This window comes from Zonotrichia leucophrys, chromosome 2 (assembly GCF_028769735.1).
Source record: "Zonotrichia leucophrys gambelii isolate GWCS_2022_RI chromosome 2, RI_Zleu_2.0, whole genome shotgun sequence".
Taxonomy (NCBI): Eukaryota; Metazoa; Chordata; class Aves; order Passeriformes; family Passerellidae; genus Zonotrichia; species Zonotrichia leucophrys.
The window spans coordinates 98,652,011-98,670,297 of NC_088171.1; the positions used below are offsets into that span (position 1 = coordinate 98,652,011).

The window sequence follows — 18,287 nt, forward strand, 5'->3', positions numbered from 1 at the left end:
TCAGCACCTATGGTCTAACCTGCTTTTTAATTTGGATTTTTTTTTTTTTAATTGCTTTAGAAAGGTGTTGTTAGTCTCTAACTTGAGTCTTTTATTTTCTCCACCAACAAATGTATAACTTCACTGTATCCCAGAAGTAGTCTTTTTTAGACCTCTGTTTCTTTCTGTTGTTTTTCTTGCAATGCTACGCAGTAGTATGTATCATTTTATAATGTAATTACACAATCATAATTGAAAAAAAAAATTGAAACAAAGGGAACTCTGAACCAAGTCATACTACCAGCACACCTAAAATAACATCCAGTTTCAAATGGAGACAGGATGTCACTGGGTGAAAATTCCAAAATAAACTTTTGAAAGAACTCGTCAACTTTGTTCCAAGAAGGTAAATCTGTTTCTAGTCTCCAGGGAACTTGTGGTTTCTCTTGGGTATGTAAGGAAGATGCTGCTCTATAAGCTTTAAAAGCTGCATCCCATTTATTACAATTGTAATGGCTATTCTCATTGCTCTGGTCTTACTATCAGACTTTATTATTGCAACTCACTGCATGTGAGAAAAACTGGAGACAAACTTCCAAAAGGACAGGAGCAGAACAACAGTTTCCATTCCTATCTTCCTCTTGAGAAATTTTTAGTGACAGATCATTTGCTCATCTCTGAAAATATATTTGTCCTTTTTTTTTTTCAATGAGAAACTATTCTACTAAAAATTATCTATTAGGACATATTACTGCAGTGCCCAAAAGCTCAGTGCTTTTACTAATCCTCTCTTCTGCTGCATACTATAATTATAACACAGAGTACAAGGTCATTTCATTTACAAAGACCATGGCAAATGAGTGTAAAACAAGAGACAACTGACCGATAGGGAAAGACAGGAAAGTACAAGGGAATAATGAGGCAATACTAGACACAGTGATAGGCAGCAGACTCAGCACAGAATAATCTTAACAGGGTGAGCCCTTTTATATTTGTTTTTCTTTTAAGTAGGTAATACTGAAGTTTGGATTTTTAAAGAAAAGACTAGAAAATGATGAGGGAATAAGAAACTACTTTCTGGATATTTTATGAGACTGACTTCTGAGACTGAGCTACAACCAGTGGAAGAGAAAGAATGTGATTGTTTCACAAGGACTATAACTGGACTATAAAAAATGGCAACACATGCTGGCCAGAAGCTGGAGGCAGTGTCTCAATGCCAAATGAGTAGGAAGATGTTAGAAGCAAATAGGCTTTGAAAGGTCCTGAAAGTAAAGGCAAATTCAGAATGTTCGCTATAGCAGAGGAGAGAAAAACAGAGATTCATATAGATCTCAATTCCATTAAATAGCTTTGTTTTTAGAAGAATTTGCCTACCATCTGTATTTTCAGGTTAGCCTTCTTACACTAACAATGTGTGCAGTATATCAGAATCTAAAAAATATTTACTTGTTCCAATTTGTCAGAGACATGATGCTTAAGTCCACATAACATAGGATATTAACATAAATTTGTAAAAAGGAGACACGAAAATGCTCCAAAACATCCATTGCATGCTTTATGCTGTTCATATGTAACTGCTGAGTACATTGCAAAAAGGTGGCCAACAGCAGACCAGCATTGCCTTTCTGCACCCTCACTATGTTGTTTTCAATACACAGTGTCTTCAGACAAGTTTGATAAGGACTGTTTCTTTCACATTCACTCTGCATGAAAAACTGCCCCACAAGCCTGAGATATTTTGTTGAATAATGTGAAAACTCCTAGAACAAGCATACAAAACAGCAACAAAAAAAGCCTAGCCAGAAAAATTTGCTATTGCCGAGACTGAACACCTCTCTTCAGATATAAACAGTGATTGAAATGCATTTTTCTGTGATTCCTCAGAAAGGTCTCCTTGACTGTTCAGCTTTTGTTCTTTAAGTACTCTGTCCTTCGCAATGCATTATAATCAAATGAATGCTCCTTTTCAAGGTTACTTTGTGTGCAGATTACTGCTTAGAATTAAGTACACCCATAGCATAGAGACTCTCCAAGGTCTTTAGGCCTTCTTAACCTCATTCAAGACTTATTTCAGAGCCATGCTGAACTTTGTTGGACTTTTCTTCAATGTCACAAATATTATTCTTGCAGCCATGGGAAAATAAGAAGTTTTCTACAGGAAACTGGAAAAAGAGGATACCCAAGTCACATTCCTTCTATTCAAATCTTGTCTTGCTCTGTTACAGCTTTACAGTCAAAAAACACAAAATGTGAAAAAATTGGGATGTACACTTTAGTCTTGGTTGTTCTATTTGACTTTCCTGTTAGAACTCCTCTCATTCCATCTCTACAGATTACTTTTTAACAAACTGTTGTCCTACATCATATAAAGATGCTGGAAGGAAATAGATAGTTTTCTGTATTACCTGTCTGTCTATTTAAGCAATTATGGCATTTCTCTTTGGATAAGTATAGTAAAAGCTTGGCGGCCTCCAGCGAAGGGGAGAAATGATGCATCTGACTCCATGGATATCAGAAGACTAATTAATTACTTAGTTATACTGTATTATTCTATTCTATATTACAGTACATCTAAACTGAATCTGCCAAGCACCTAACTCAACACAACTCCACTCAACTGCACAGAATCTCATGACTTTCAGCTGACAGTCCAACACACACATGGATTCAATTGGTCAGTGAATCAAAACACTCATACCAGAATCCAATTACCAATTCCCTTCAGGTAAACAATCTTCCACAATGCATTCCACTTGTTCCAAAACACAGGAGCAGTAAATGAGATAAGAAATTAGAATTGTTTTTTCTTTCTCTGAGGTTCAGAGAATGTGAATCCCAGAAATATCATTGGGAAGTTGTGCCTTGCTTTCCTCTATGAAGAGAAATGCAGCTACAGATAAGGATGAGTATTTAAAATATTAATACTTAAAAAACTTATGTATTTTTCAGGTCTAAGATAAATTAATCGAAATATTTTTTCTTCAGTGTGTTTTTCAAACTGACCAGTGTGTCAGAAACTCATAAACCAGATATCTCCTTCATAGAAAATGTTATTCTTCAATGCTAAAGCCTTGAAAAGAACGGCTAATGCCGTTGCCAAATGGGTAGGTATCTTCAAAATTTTTCTTTTTGCCTTGCAGAAGATGGCTATTCTTAATTGAGCATGGAATTATATTTAAAATTTCCTTCATTGTGCCAAAAATCACTGAAAAGCCAGTAATAGCTTACAGTTTGTGAAGAGCCTTAATTTTCTGAAAGTACACATAGTGGAAATGAAACTAGCTTCAGAAACCTACAGCTTTTAAGATGCATTTGCCCTTTGTCAGTTTAGTTGGAGAAAATAATCTTAGAGGTGGTAAAATCTGTTATGACAAATTCTAATCACAGAATCACAGAATATGTTGGGTTGGAAGGGACCCACAAGAATCACTGAGTCCAACTTTTAGCCCTGAACAGGACCATCCCTGAGAGTAACACCATGTATCCTAGATAATTTTCCAAATTCTTCTTGAACCTTGTCTACGGGTTTGGTGCTGTGATCACTTCCCTGGGTAGCCTGCTCCAGTCTCCAAACACTCTCTGGGTGAAAAGCCTTTTCTTAATATCCAACCTAAGCTTGCCCTGACAGAATTTCAGGCCATTCCTTTGGATCCTGTCACTGGTCACCACAGTGAAAAGATCAGTGCCTGCTCCTCCTCTTCCCCTCACAAGAAACTTTTAACTACAACAAGATCTCCACTTAGTCTCTTCTTCTCCAGGCTGAACAGATCAAGTGACCTCCTTCTCTCCACACAGAGCTTCCTCTCAAGGCCCTTCACCATCCTCATGGCTCTTTTTCAGACACTCTCAAATAGTTTAATGTCTTTCCTATATTGTGGCACCCAAAACTGCACATAGTATTCAAGGTGAGGCTGCCCCAGTGCAGAGCAGAGCACGACATTTCCCTCCCTTGCTGTACCTGATGCTCCCCAGGACAGGGTTTTGTCCTCCTGGCTGCCAGGGCACTGCTGACTCAGGCTCAACTTGCCATTGACCAGGACCCCCAGGTCCCTTTCGGTGGCACTGCTTTCCAGCATCTCAGTCTGTACATACATCCAGGGTTGCCTCATCCCAGGTGCAGAATCCATCACTTTCCCTTTTTGAAGCTCATACAATTGGTGATTGCCTAGCCCCCTAATTTTTTGAGTTTTCTCTGCAAGATCTACCTGCCTTGAAAGGCTTCTCCCAGTTTTCTATCATTTGCATACTTGCTGAATATTCCTTCCAGTTCTGCATGAAAGTCATTAAGATGTTGAAGAATACAGGGCTGAGCATGGAGGCCTGTGAAATACCGCTAGTGAGAGGTGTTCAGTTTGACATCACCCCATTCACTGTAACGTTGTGCTCAACCTGTGAGCAAGTTACTCAGCCAACACCAACCCATGCTGTGTTTATGCAGCTGTGTGCTGAAAATGTGTCTAGTAGGATCCTGTGAGAGAAAGTATTGAAATCCAGAAAGATTACATCAACAGGCTTCCATAGATCAATTAGGTGAGATACCATGTTATAAAAGGAAACCAGATTTGATAAGAAGTACTTTCCTCTCATAAAGCCATGCTGGTTGTGACCAATTACTGTGTTGTCCTCCAGGTATTTTTCAATATCTCCTCAATATCATACTCTTTAACTTGAGGAGGCACCAAAATGAAATTGATAATCCTGTGGTCTCTGGGGCTCTCATTCGTGCCGTTCTTGAAAAATGGGACAACATTCACCAGCTTCCAGTCAGCTGGAATCTCTCTGGATTCCCAAGATCATTCAAAAAGCATTGAGAGATGTTTTGCAATGACATCAGCAGCTTTTTGAGAATTCTCAGATCAACCCCATAAGGCCCTATAAATTTTTAGGGATCCAGCTTGAGCAGTAGCTCCTGCACAATTTCAGAATTGACTGGGAGGTGATCATTGTTGCAGTCATGGTCCTCCAGCTCAGGGCTTTGGGAACTTTTGGTGCATCATCCATGCCAAAGGCACAGACAAAGAATCCATTTAACACATCTGCCTTGTCCATGTTGCTGTTTGGCTGGGAAGGAGAAAGTTGTAAATTTTTGTTGCTTCTTCATGGTACCCTATCATGTTTAACATTTTTGTAGGCATTTTGCTGAGCTGGGAAAGTGGGTAAGAAGAGGTTAAAAAAAATCTGCATCACTCTGTTTCAGCTGTCAGACATCAGGGCTACTGAGGCTAGATATTCATCCTTCAGGCAGTTTTATGACTGCAGCTCAAAATGAGTCCTATCTAAGCAGAAACATACAATTATTCCAATCAAATTATTCCTGGGCTAGACAATACAATTATCCACCTTAATTTGAAAGATGAATTAATTGAAGGATTGTTTTCCTTTTTTTTTTTGCATAATAAGTCCCTGTGTAGGATATTCATAAAGAAAAGTTAAGTACTTGACTTTCATGTTAGAGACTCTGAAAGGTCTTTTAAAACTCTCTTATTAAAATTTTAATAAGAAACAGACTTCATTTCAGCTTTTTACTTTTGGGGAGAGGAGGAGGTTTTAACCCTGCAAATCAGCTCTTATATTAGCACAGAATCAGTATATAGAAGTAGAAAGACAAAAGTGATGCTTTGTCAAAGACTTTTTTTTTCCCCTCTTCCACAGATTAAGACTGATTGAAAGAACGGTTCAGCATGAATTCCTTGGTATTGCTACGCCTCATGGTGATGCTGGTTCAACTTTGGCCTTGCTCTCCCAGCACACGGAACTCCAGCGCTCAAAACACAGCTCAGTCTTTCACACCAGTTCGAAGAGTGAAACGTAGCTGGCTGTGGGAACCTCTTTTTGTAACTGAGGAACAGATTTCGCCGGAACCTGTGTATATTGGACAGGTATGATAAGTAATGATTCAAGGACAGCGCAAGGTTCAATTTAGCATGCTGAGTAGCAGCTTCTACCCTGACTTGGAAAGGCAAATATCTCCAGTGGCATGGAAATAGCAAGAAAAGTAGAAAGAGGAGTTCAGGAAGCTGTAATAAGGCAGTACCACATTTCTCCTTTTCTGTGACCTTTCTCAAGGTCAGAGAAGTCCGAGAGCTTTAGGCCACAGCAGCAACAAGCGCCTTCCTTCACTGAGGACTGCTGTCAAGGAAACTTCACATGCATGCTGTTAATAAAACTAGCTCCATGTGCAGCAGATGAAGGTATAAAGCTGAAAAGTTCCTTTCTTCCTTCTGAGTGGAAGTTAAGACTCATTTATCAACATCTGGCAATTTGCTTGTGTTATTTTTGGCGCTGCATCAAAGCAGCCATACTGAGTGTAGTGTAGTTTACAAACAGTATTTAGTTTGATTTTCTATTACACTAAGTAGCAGCTGATTTACCCCTCATTAATTTTTAATGAAGCTGATTAATACTAAATCCTTTTACCACTGAGAAACTATGGGAATCTGCATGGTTCATTAGATTAACGTAGGTTTAGTACAACGAGCAATTATTTTTCACCCTCCTTTAAAAATGTGCTTTAAGATAATTGTCTTAATGAGGGTTTATCTGCCCCCTTCTCTCTCTGCTTATCATTATTATTATTTTATTTATTATTATTATTTATTTTTGTATGCTAGAAGCAATTTTAATCTTAAGATCTGCCTTTCTTTTCTTTAAGGCCCTTTTTAAATGAATGAGCTAAAATAAGTTTAACTGCTAATTAACTAGCACTAAAATTTAATTGGGCCCAAAGGGTGAAGTGCTCAAAATTCATTAATTACTTTTTCACAGCCCTTTCAAAGTAGTTACTATGGAAGTGTGATGTCTCACTTCTGAAAGAAAATGTGAAGACATACTTTCTATTTTTTAAACAATTATTATTGCTTTTTCAATACTTTGTAAAAGTACTTCCTGAAAAAACAATCAACATAAATGTCATGTATTTTCATGATCTCACCTTTTTATTTCTCACAGGTTAACTGGGGATTTTATTGAAGATTAATGTTAATATATTGCAGTGAAACCATTGTCTAATAAGACATATTTACTTGTGTCTTTTTATTGAGTAGAATATGCGCTGCTTTGAGCAAATGAAGTGGTAGTCTCTGATCAACACATGAATTTTTAGTAATTAAGGCTCTGAAGAAAACTGCATCAACGAAAATTCAAAGGTAGACAGTCTCTGTTTTTAAATCACTATTCCATATCAAAATCTTTTTTCAGTCAGAAATAAATTTTCAAATTTTATATAACACAGACTCATGACTCCATTTCCATTATCAAGATTAAGAAAAATTAAATGTGTCCATCAGCACTGCAATGGCAGATACACAAGGATGAGTACAAAAATATTTGTTCTCAATTTTCATTTACAATGGTAAGACCATTTATTTTGTTCCCAGCCTAAAAAAAGCAAGTTAACCTAGAACCTTTGCTATTCTTTCTCAGTAAATGTCATCTGTAAGGGACCTCTCATTTCACATGTTCAAGGTCATGAAAGCTTTTGTGGACAAATGATTCTGAGTGAAATTACTAAACACAGGCTATGGCTTAGCAGCCAGCCAAAGGCATGCTCCCAGACCCTGAGGCTTTGATACACTCTGTGGTCACATCTGAGCCCCATGCTAGTTTAAAGATTTAGATATATATCACTTCTCCCATGTCCTGGCTTTTGTGAAAAGGAAACAAAGATTTATGGGTAACAAAGAATCTGTGTTGCCCCTCAGTGAGATGCCAGATTTGGATGGTGTTAAAAGGAGTTTGACCAGACCACTTAAGGGGGTAACACGGTCCATGTTTAGCACACAACTACTTATGCTGAAAATATTTAAGTTGTTCATATTTAAAATGGTTCTAAACTCCCTAAGACTTGAAAATTCTGTATTTTGTACTGGCAAGGACAATTAACTCTGAATATTTTAGGTGTTAAATACTTTTACAGAACTCAGAATAGGAACTCAAAACTGTTCCTCATACCTCAGAGCAGTGTCCCAGTCACATTCTGAATCAATTATCCATCTGATGCGTGCAGACAATTATGCATTATGAAAATCTTAAAAGGCATAGTCATTCTTCCAAAGAAAAGTTAAACTATTTTTGCAACCTCAGAAGGTATTATAAAATATTTGAGGATATCTGACAGGGAACTGTTACTTTCCCATTCTATGGCTTCACAACTTACAGTGACCTTTAGGTTCAATAAACATAAGCAAAACAGTGAGATATTAAAGTCAACAGTTAGGCATATTATTTGCATTTTAATCATGTTTCTTCATAAGAGAAATAAGTTGAATATTTATTTTTTTTTTTTACCTTGGATTTTTCAATTAGTATCCAGGCTCTTAGAGAGTTTGATATTTTTTGTTCTAAAACCAAAATAAGTAGAGAAAAAAATAGAGAATTAATGATATAATGGAAATTTTTGTTCCCATAAAATTCAACTGTGGATGCTTGCTATGTCAGGAGATCAGGTTATTGCTCTTAAAATATTGCACCATTATATATCACTAATATTAACAGAACTATTTGGTTGTCATGAACAAATGCAGCTGGACTAAAATTTTCTCCTCAATCCTCTTTCATGAAGCTCAGCTTCATCAAAGGAATCATCACCATAAAGTTCATCTTAGCAATACAACAGAGGATGTAGATCATCTTGGATAGAAATGAAAAATGTCTATGAATTTGTTTTGGAATAAGCAATACAGACTTTCACCACAGAATGTCTTTTCCCTTCTAATATTTCAACAGAAACAGAACATCACTGTTGCATACATTCACACTTAGCATTGTTAAGTTAAAAAAAAATAAACAACTTAAAAAGTACATGTATCATCTGAAATAATAAAAATTAGATAATGTTTAATGACCTTTGCAGTCTTTTCAGCAGAACCGTAGGGGGACCTGAAAAAATGAACTAAAGTAGGTACTTAGATGCATTCCCTTCACTTCAAAGTAGCTGAAGCATCTCTTTTCAGGTATATTACACATTTAATAGTCTGCTATATCAATACTTTTAAATAAATTTTTAAAAAATTAAATTAAAATGATTGGCTGAAAATGTGACAGTACCTCCTTTTAAACAATAATGTCCAAGAAGACTCGTTAGTAACAGAGTTCACTGTAGAATCAAAACAAAACATAAAAAGAATATTTCAAAACTTCATTCTTCCTAAACTGTGACTTATTTTTCTCCCTTTTGCTTTCAGGTGAAATCAGATTTAGACAAAGAGGATGGCAACTTAGAATACATTTTGGCCGGGGAGGGAGCTGGAAGCTTTTTTGACATTGACAAATATACTGGCAAAATTTATGTAAAACAAAAGTTGGATCGAGAAAAGAAACCTTTCTACATTTTAACAGCAAAAGCAATTAACCGGAGCACCCAGCTTCGTGTTGAACCTGATTCAGAATTTATCATCAAGGTTCGAGATATCAATGACAATGAACCTCAGTTCCTGGATGGACCTTATGTGGCCACTGTTCCAGAGATGTCGCCTGAAGGTATGATATACTGTGAATCAAACTCTTTATTTCCTGATTTTTTTCTAGACAGCTATGTTGAAGTAAAATTTTAATAGCATCTTTAACAGACTGCATCTCAGTAAGAAGGAAGGAAACTGTTTTATAGGTTTGGAAATTTGCAAAGGTATATTCTTAACTTGAGGATGCAAATACCTCTACTTAACATTCTTGATTTTAAATATTTAGGTACCTACATCTATCCAAGTCCTTTTACAGATTCTAGATACATGCTTAGATTGACTATAGACATTGGTCTTTCTCGTCAGTGATTCAGCCTTGAAATTTGCACTTGTTTAAAAATATAATATTCTCAGTAGAAATAGGTAGAGTATTGCAGCCAGTTGGGAAGAAGTGATAGCCACTTTCACTGTCTGCATGTGGCCTACTTATTTACACTGCCAAGCCTCTTTCCTTTCAGTCAGCTTCTCCTTGTTTGGATTAGATATGTGCAGTGAATGCATTCTGCCTTCTGATTTCTTAAGTACACGAATTGTAATTTTCTTGTCAATAGGAAAAACTTAATCCGTGTACCTCTTCTTTCTCACTTTCACATGATCAGAGAGACCTGTATTAGGATCTGTCATGTATCTGGAAACTTAATACAACAAATGCAAAGCAAAGTCAACATCTGGCAAATACAGGTATATGTATATACATGTTTACATACACATCTGCATTCATAATACATGGACATGTAAGCCTTCGAAAACCCCAGTGTTAATACAGCTGACATAAACAGAAATGTTATAGGTAATATCTCCAAATAGCTATCTTCAAAATCAAAGGGAAACTTCAGATCTTACAGGAAAGATTCCAGTAATCTTTCAAATTTTTACACCTACTTCTTTTGTTTTATTGCAACTGATATTGAAAAGAAATTCAAATATTGTGGTGCTTTAAATACGAATCAATGTAAGTATGCTTTAAGTATGAATCAATGAGGTCATTAATGTAATAGCATCAGTGATGCTATTAAGCATTATCTGCTCAACTTTTTGAGCAGAATCAGTGAATATTTGACAGCAAGCCATAAACTTTATCTTCTTCTACCAGCCAGGATAGCAGATTAAAGAAAAGGATATTCATGCCTGCTATTTAATTGAAGGTGAGGATAGTACCCTAATTTCTGCCAGGATGCAGCAGCTTATCATCACTACCAGCAGTAGAGGCAAAAGACATGAATTTGATCAATTTACTTGCTAGTGACACTTGCTACCTGCTTATACCACTTTCCACTAGGGAAATCACTGTCACTTTCTTCTGTGCAGACAGACTTAATTCTGCACCTGACCTCTTGCTCAAATAACTTTTTCTAAAATAATCAGTTGCTAGTTCAGAGGGTTCTTCCAGCTTTTGCATCTTGTTCATTTGCTCAAGTTTGGAGACAAGATAGGCGATTTGTCAAAGACCTTTACATTTTTATTTTTTATGTTCTTATAGCAAAAATGAGTACAATTCATTGTCAAGAATTACCTAAAATTTAAAAAATGTAGGACTTTGATAAATCCTTTCTTTTTTTTTCTTGTTTTTTTCTTGTTTTTTTCTTGTTTTTTTTTCTTTTTTTTCCCTCTGTGGTAAAACACTTTTTATAGGCTCCTTAATCTGTTATAAAAATAATTTTTGAATGGCTGATTATCTAGTATGTCTTCATTTATACTCTTAAAGACTCGTAAACACTCACATAAATGTAAGAACAACTGAACTTCTTCCATTTTATCTTTCTGCCTTTATGATAGCTATATGAGAAAAAAGTAAAAAAAAAAAAAAAAAAGAGTCAAGTAGGATGGTACATAAGACCAAAAACAACAGTAGTAATCTTTTCCCATATACTTCTGTTTCTTACCTGAAACCATCCAGAAGCAGTTGAGAATTGAGGAGTTTCACTCTTTACTGCCTTGAGTTTGCTATAAAGAGATCCACTAAAAATGAAAGGCTCAGCTGTCTTTGTCCACTCTCCTGTGTCATCTATTGTATATACATTCCTGAAACATGGTATCACTTCACCATAAAATTAATTAAGCTGCAGAAAATGTAATTTATTTTGTGATAGTCCTGTAATATTATATAGTTAAAAAAATATTCCAGTGAAATATAGAAACATATGAAATGAAAAATAAATTAAAAATCAGAATTAAAGCCATGTGCCATTTTTTACCCATGTCAGAATGGGTAAAAAATAAGGTAAGAACCCTATTTGCCTTCTCTCTCAGACATGGACTTCCTGAAATAGCAAACTCAGTGATTTACGATCATCCAGTGTATGATAGATGAATCCAGGTCATCCAGGATCTTGAAATATTTTCTGCATTACTGCTTCTACACTTGACCTCTCTAGCACTAATACCATAGCCATTCCAATGAAAGAAGATCATTCTTTCATCTCCTTCTTCCATGGAGACACTACTGGAATACTAATGTGTATGTCTGGAGTATAAAATGCAAGTGGAGTGTATACTTGACAGTGGCCAGCTCCAAAACATGAAACACCTGAACCACACACCGTGAGTATTTCTGGGGCCTCACTTACCCTGCTTCTCAAAAGGCAGGGACGGCACTACTGAGGTGGAACCTGTTTCAGTCTTACAAGGAAATTTATAAACTCGTAGCAGAGAGGAAGGACAACCCACTGAAGTTTGCAGTATTGGTAGCATAGTGGTTGATTACATTAGTGGTTTTCTCCCAGTAAAATAAAACATACTCTTGCATAATAAGGGGTGAAGAACAGAGTTAATTTAAATGACGCAGTGCAATAGAGAGGCTTGGTCTTTGCTCTGTTTCAGTGCTCTCTAGCTTCGGTTCAGTTCACTGATGCTTGGTCTCCTGATAATTTCCTCACAGAAAACATTCTTAGGAAGCATGGTCAAGACTTGGAAAAGCAAGTCACTGCTGCTGCACGTTTTGTCTGGAACTAAGAAAGCGAGTAGATAATAATTCAGAGCTGGTCACTTGCCTCAGACAACCACAACACAACCAGAAAATAGACACAAATAACTGTGCCTGAAGTTAGTTACAAGTACCAATATATATACAAATGTGCCAACAAATTAGAATACATTTTAATTCTTTATTAGCTCTCTTTTATCTTCAGTAGTAAATTTTATTAGGCTTTTATATGCAAGTGTCACAGTAAATGAACAGTGTGTCAGCAAATGGACTCTCTTCTGAGAACACAGGACTCTGTTTTACCCTCAGGCATTCGCTACGATTTTACACTGTCTTCCTTATAACTGTTAAACTTGTACAAATGCAGTATATCTGATGGAGTGGTTGAGAGTCACATGCAATAATCTATCAGTGTTTAATGTCTTTATAGATCTCAAGCATTATTTAGAAAAATGGAGAGCTATTTGCCATATGAGGGCCCCACAGTATACCTAATGGGCTGCAGGGTATAAATGGCACTCTACCATATTTCGCCCAAGAAGGGTAAAATCAAGGCTGCAGAGATACAAAGTAGCACTTTGCCTTAAATAAAGCTAATAAAAAAGTTCAATTCTAAGCTATATCATGTCATGTTTTTAATGTCAGGACTAGGGCTTTGTGGTTTCTTAACTTTAGGGGGTCTGTGCAATGTGAAATATGTTAATTGATTTTTTTTAAATAAATTATTTGTATCTGTTCAATTATTCTTCTTACAATCATGTAGTTACAAATAATGGCTCTTGGGAGTTTTTGAGTATGGAATATTAACATTTCAATTTCTTGCACCCAAATACAAATATTAGGTTAATATGATACTATTCTGCAAATGGTTTGAGTTGAGGTTTGCGGGTTTTTTTCTGGGTTCTGTTTTGTTTTTTGTTCTTGTTGGGATTCTGTTTCTGTTTTAGTTTAGTTAGTTTTGATGGATTTTTTTTTTTTCTGATGGTTAAATGTATAAAGAAATACAAGTTTCATGAAAGTTGAAAATTAAAAACTGAGGATGTACTCTAAAGCCAGGGTAACATTTTTCTTCTTCTTGCTACATAGTCCATACTTAATGTAGAGCTTCATGTAGTTATCACACAATCTTTGTTCTAAAAAAATGTGAGAAATGATAGCCTGCTCTCCACATGGTCTCCTGTCACTCACATTTAGAAATAAATTAGCTTCTTCCTTGGAGTGCAGGATATCTGTTATTTCTTCCTTCCAGGTCAGCTCCCTCTTTACTAGATTCCTTTTGACTATTCACGTTTCCATTGATTACATCCACCAGCTGCATCTCACTGGCTCCAGCTGAACAAAGTCCTTACTACTGTATTCTGAAATACTCTAGAAGAGTTAACAGACAAGAAGAAAAGTGTTTGGGTTCCAGAGAAGAAGGAAAAGCTGATTTAGAATCAATATTTCTTTATACTGCTTAGAAACTGTGCAGAAAATACATTTACCTTTAAATGTACAAAGGCTGTGATGATGACTTGAAGTTCTACATATGTTGTATTTTATTACTGATTTACTAAATATATTGCTATAAATAGGTGCATTCCTAAACATAATTGTGGACACTTGAGTTTGTTCAGTAGAAAATGACATTGACATACTAAACCTGTTGGATCATCGATAGTGACTGATCCTTTCCTAATTAGCAATTTATTTTTTTAAAGCAACTGTGTTCTAGTCATGCTAAATGTTCTTAGAGGATGAATTTTCTGCAACTGAGACCAATTTTCATAGATCACAGCTGACATGAAGTTAATAATTATGTAGCTGAAGGTTCCATTTGCTCTTTTGACTTACTAAAGAATTCTGTGTTTTCTGAGGCATATGTGTGCTCTGATTAAATATGAATTTGTAATTTTAACTTTAAAATTTCTCCGAAGTAACAAGATCTCTCTATATATTTATACATCTATACACACATCTAAATAATCTATATTTATGCATCTAAACCCACATGTCAGATATTTGATATTGTAGATAAGTTATGAAGGACATATAGGTCCAAAATTTAGTGTGAACTAATAACAGCTTAGTTCACTCTCTGCCTGAGAGAAGAAAAGATGCATTATGGAATCACTTCAAATGCTGCTCAACAAATTGAGAGAAAAATGAAAAAACATTTTTTTTTAAAGAAGTCAATTATTTATTTTAGCCTATCCTTATATGAGAAAGCTGTTTCTCATTTCTATTTAAAAATAAAACTATTTAACTGCTAGAAAACCCAGCAATGAATATATTTGTTTTATTTGGGACAAATATCACATTTGCTTTTGTCATTAAAAAATGGTGTTTCTGGTCTAACTCCTTGCACTCCACCTTTTCTTCTTCTTTTCCCCTCCAGCCTAACTATACTGCTGTATTGATAAGCAGGTGCAACTGCGTGAATGTATCCCAGAAATTTTTAGGAAGTAGCTTGATTTCCTGCTGTTCCTCACAAGAAGTGATATTTGTTTTCTAATGCAGAATCTAAGAGAGGAAAAAAAGATAAAAATAATGATTACCTTAAAAAATGATGTTACTGTGGATATTTTTTTTAAAGGACAGTCATTAGACAAGGTGCCATGAGATTACTGTCAATCTTCTATCTAGGATATGAACAGCTTCCCATCAAAGAAGAAACCAAGCTTTGCAGTTTGATTCCACTGTGTTTTTGCACTGGGATTTCTGCCACAAGTTTTGAGCTGGGACAAGCTCATTAAAGACTCAAGAATAAAAAATTTGTTCAGAGCCTTGTTATACTTCTTGGTTGCTTTGCTTGTTAACAATTAATTTTTTTATCACCAGAGGGCCTACTGTTGATAAAGTGACTGTGTTTTCTTATTCCTATGGGAAAATTCTGTAGAATACTTTGGAGGAGAGGAGAAGCAATTTGCTTTACTCCACTGACATACTACAAAATAGGCATGATATATGTAGCATTTTAAGCAATATTAATATAGTGCTGAAAAAACATATATGGTTTATTTTTGTTTTAATTGAAATTTTGAATGCAACAAGAACAGCTGCTGAGGAAATATTTTCCCTTTTTAACAGTAAATTTAATAGATGCCATTTGCTCCTGTAAGTTTTTAGGACTGTTTATTAGTATAACTGGTATGTTAAAAGGTTTTTAAAGAATTCATATTTTGTAACTATGAGACAATTTATACAAGAAGAAAACAAACATAATCTACTTTATTTTTCCTTGAGGTACTTCGGTTACACAGGTAACAGCTACAGATGCTGATGATCCTTCTTATGGGAATGGTGCTCGTCTGCTTTACAGTCTTGTTGAGGGACAGCCTTATTTCTCAGTGGAGCCGAAGACAGGTATTACAAGTGAATTTGTACCCTCATAAACGCATAAAATGGATGCAAGCAAAATTGTCTATCTTGATTTTAACCAAGATCAACTGACATCACTCTACACTCTTTCATCTCTGCATAGTTCCTAGAGCTGAAAAAAATCAACTTTTCTTTCCCACAGGAAGATGAAATTCTTTCTCTCTAGCAAATCCAAATTTTATTTAAAAATTAAAAAAAAAAATCTTGTTAGAGTTAGACACTGAATATCATACTTTATACATTATTCTAGGAACACTTCTGAATCAACACCTCTATGGCACATCATGTGATATGTCTATCTGTATGTTGAGAAACTACAGATATGTGACATCCCTCCAATAGCCTAATTTCTGAGTAATAGAGAGGTTTTTATATGTTAGAGGAAATATATGGAGTATTCTGCTCCCCAGAACTCTAAATATACAGAATGGGTTTGACATACAGTGTACTTGCTACCATGAGGACTACTAATACCCAGTATAAGAACAGTTGTTCTATGCACAGTTTAGAATGAAAATTCATAACTGGCTGCTGTGATACATGTTATATGTATATTATACTATAAACCCATGTCAGACATTGAGAAAAAAATGAGACATATGCCATTGTATTATTCTTTTTACTTTTAGGGGTCATTAGAATGGCTTCCGGAATGGATAGAGAAACAAAAGATCAGTATTTGGTCATCATTCAAGCCAAAGATATGGTTGGGCAACCAGGAGCATTTTCTGCAACAGCCACTGTTACCATCAATCTCTCTGACGTCAATGACAATCCACCTGAATTTCAGCAACGTGAGTAGAGACTAATTACAGTAATGGAAGTCTTGAGGAAATTTAGATCCACTGTATCTCTGTTAGGTTTGCAGGTTGGTCTTTTTAGAACAGGGCTGTGCTTTAAAATTAGCATACAGCTGTAAAAAAAATAACATAGTGGAAAAAATCCCCAAAGTCCTCACAAAAGCTCAAAAACCAAGAGGAAAATAAAATCTATCGTTTCAAAAATCTCAGATCTGCTGGTTTCTCTTACTAAGAGACTCTGGAGACAAATCGTTAAACTGCTTTCCCTATAATTTGCACAACCTCAGCCTAAAATCTGGAAAACAGGATATTTAGCATCATTTTCATTCCCCTTCTTTTCCTCTTTTCATTTGTTTCTGACTCATGCTAGAGAGTTTTTGTCAAACGATGAGAACCTCTCTGTCCAGGTAGTTTGTAGCAGATGTGGGAGCTGCTCATTGGGCTATCAGGAAAAAACTGCACTGTTGGCAAGTGCTGTCCTTGGTTGTTTTTTCACCCTGTTTAGTCATAGAACCATAGAATAATTTGTGTTGGAATGGATCTTTAAATGTCATCTAGTCCAACCTTCCTTGGACAGGGATGCTCAGAGCTGCATTCAAAGTGACCTAGAATTTTTCAGGAATGGAACATTCACCTTGTCTCTAGGCAACATGTGTTGGTATTTCATCACCCTCAGAGTAAAAAACACTTTTCTTATATCTAATCTAAACCTTCCCTCGTTCAGTTTAAAACCATGAGCTGTTTTGTTTTAGTCCTTAGCTCTATACACTGATGAAGTAGGCCTGAGAGCGAAGGGTTCCCAAGGGAAAAGATTGTCCTGCCCTCCACCCAAGATCTATACAATGCCAGATCACATCAATTGCTCCGGTGGAAGCTGGGACTTTTCCCAGCTCTCTGAGAACCTCAAGCTACAGCACTATTAACCATGGCAGATCACTAAACTTTGCCAGCTTTTGTTTCTTTAGGACTCTACTACATGAGTGTCTCCGAAGAGGCTCCCGTGGGCACCACCGTAGGCAAAGTCTTTGCAGAAGACAGAGACACTGGGGACAACGCAGCCATGGACTATTTCATTGAAGCAGATAGCCCAGATGTTTTTAACATCATTACTAACGAAGAGACTCAAGAAGGAATTATCTTACTAAAAAAGGTAAGATCTCAGAAACTTTTAAAAAAATCTCTGATAATTGAAGGAAAATCCTCAAGAAAGCTGGATGTGCAGGGAAAATCTACTGCTTTGGATTCTCTTATTCTTTTTTGTTTAGGCTTTGTGATTTGATTGGAATATTACGAGGGATAAAAAAGAAAAAATGCTTTTCTTTCTGTTGACATTTTTGACTCATTTCTATTACTGCTGAATATAATAGCGGCAGCAAGAATATCTTAATGTTATCCCTAACTGTGCCACAGACTGTATCCCGTTGTGAGAAAATGTTCTATCTCTTCTGTGCATTGCCTGTAAAATATTTATTAATAAATTGCAAGCAATCTCACCTCACTTCCAACGCTTCCTGTTAACTTAAACAAGAATTTATTAATGTATTAGATAGTGGATTTTTTGTTGGGACACGGTTTTAAAAAGCTATTAAGTACAATAAAAAAGGACCAGTTTATGAATTAAGAAAATTAATATTCTTTGATACTGCATAATTTATTTTGGAACCACTCAGAATGATTTCTCAGTCATCTCAGGGATCACTTAAATGAAGATAGAGTTCAATAACCTAGTGAAATGTAGGCCTCTGAAGAATTGAATGCTTTAAG

The 18,287-nt window shown here is 35.8% G+C and overlaps 1 protein-coding gene across 6 annotated transcripts in view; it reads left to right on the forward strand.

Moving 5' to 3' along the window:
- The window catches only part of CDH19 (cadherin 19), a 115,784-nt gene that overhangs the window by 73,178 nt on the left and 24,319 nt on the right, over nt 1–18,287 (forward strand). For 5 of the 6 annotated variants that reach the window (XM_064705769.1, XM_064705772.1, XM_064705771.1 and 2 more), the window contains exons 2-6: nt 5,635–5,861; nt 9,165–9,459; nt 15,589–15,708; nt 16,353–16,517; nt 17,489–17,673. In XM_064705769.1, coding sequence (XP_064561839.1) covers nt 5,664–5,861; nt 9,165–9,459; nt 15,589–15,708; nt 16,353–16,517; nt 17,489–17,673 — 963 coding nt within the window. In that variant the 5' untranslated portion in view covers nt 5,635–5,663. Of the gene's footprint in view, nt 1–2,991; nt 3,087–5,634; nt 5,862–9,164; nt 9,460–15,588; nt 15,709–16,352; nt 16,518–17,488; nt 17,674–18,287 lie in introns of those variants that run through there. The other variant, XM_064705773.1, reaches the window with a different exon arrangement.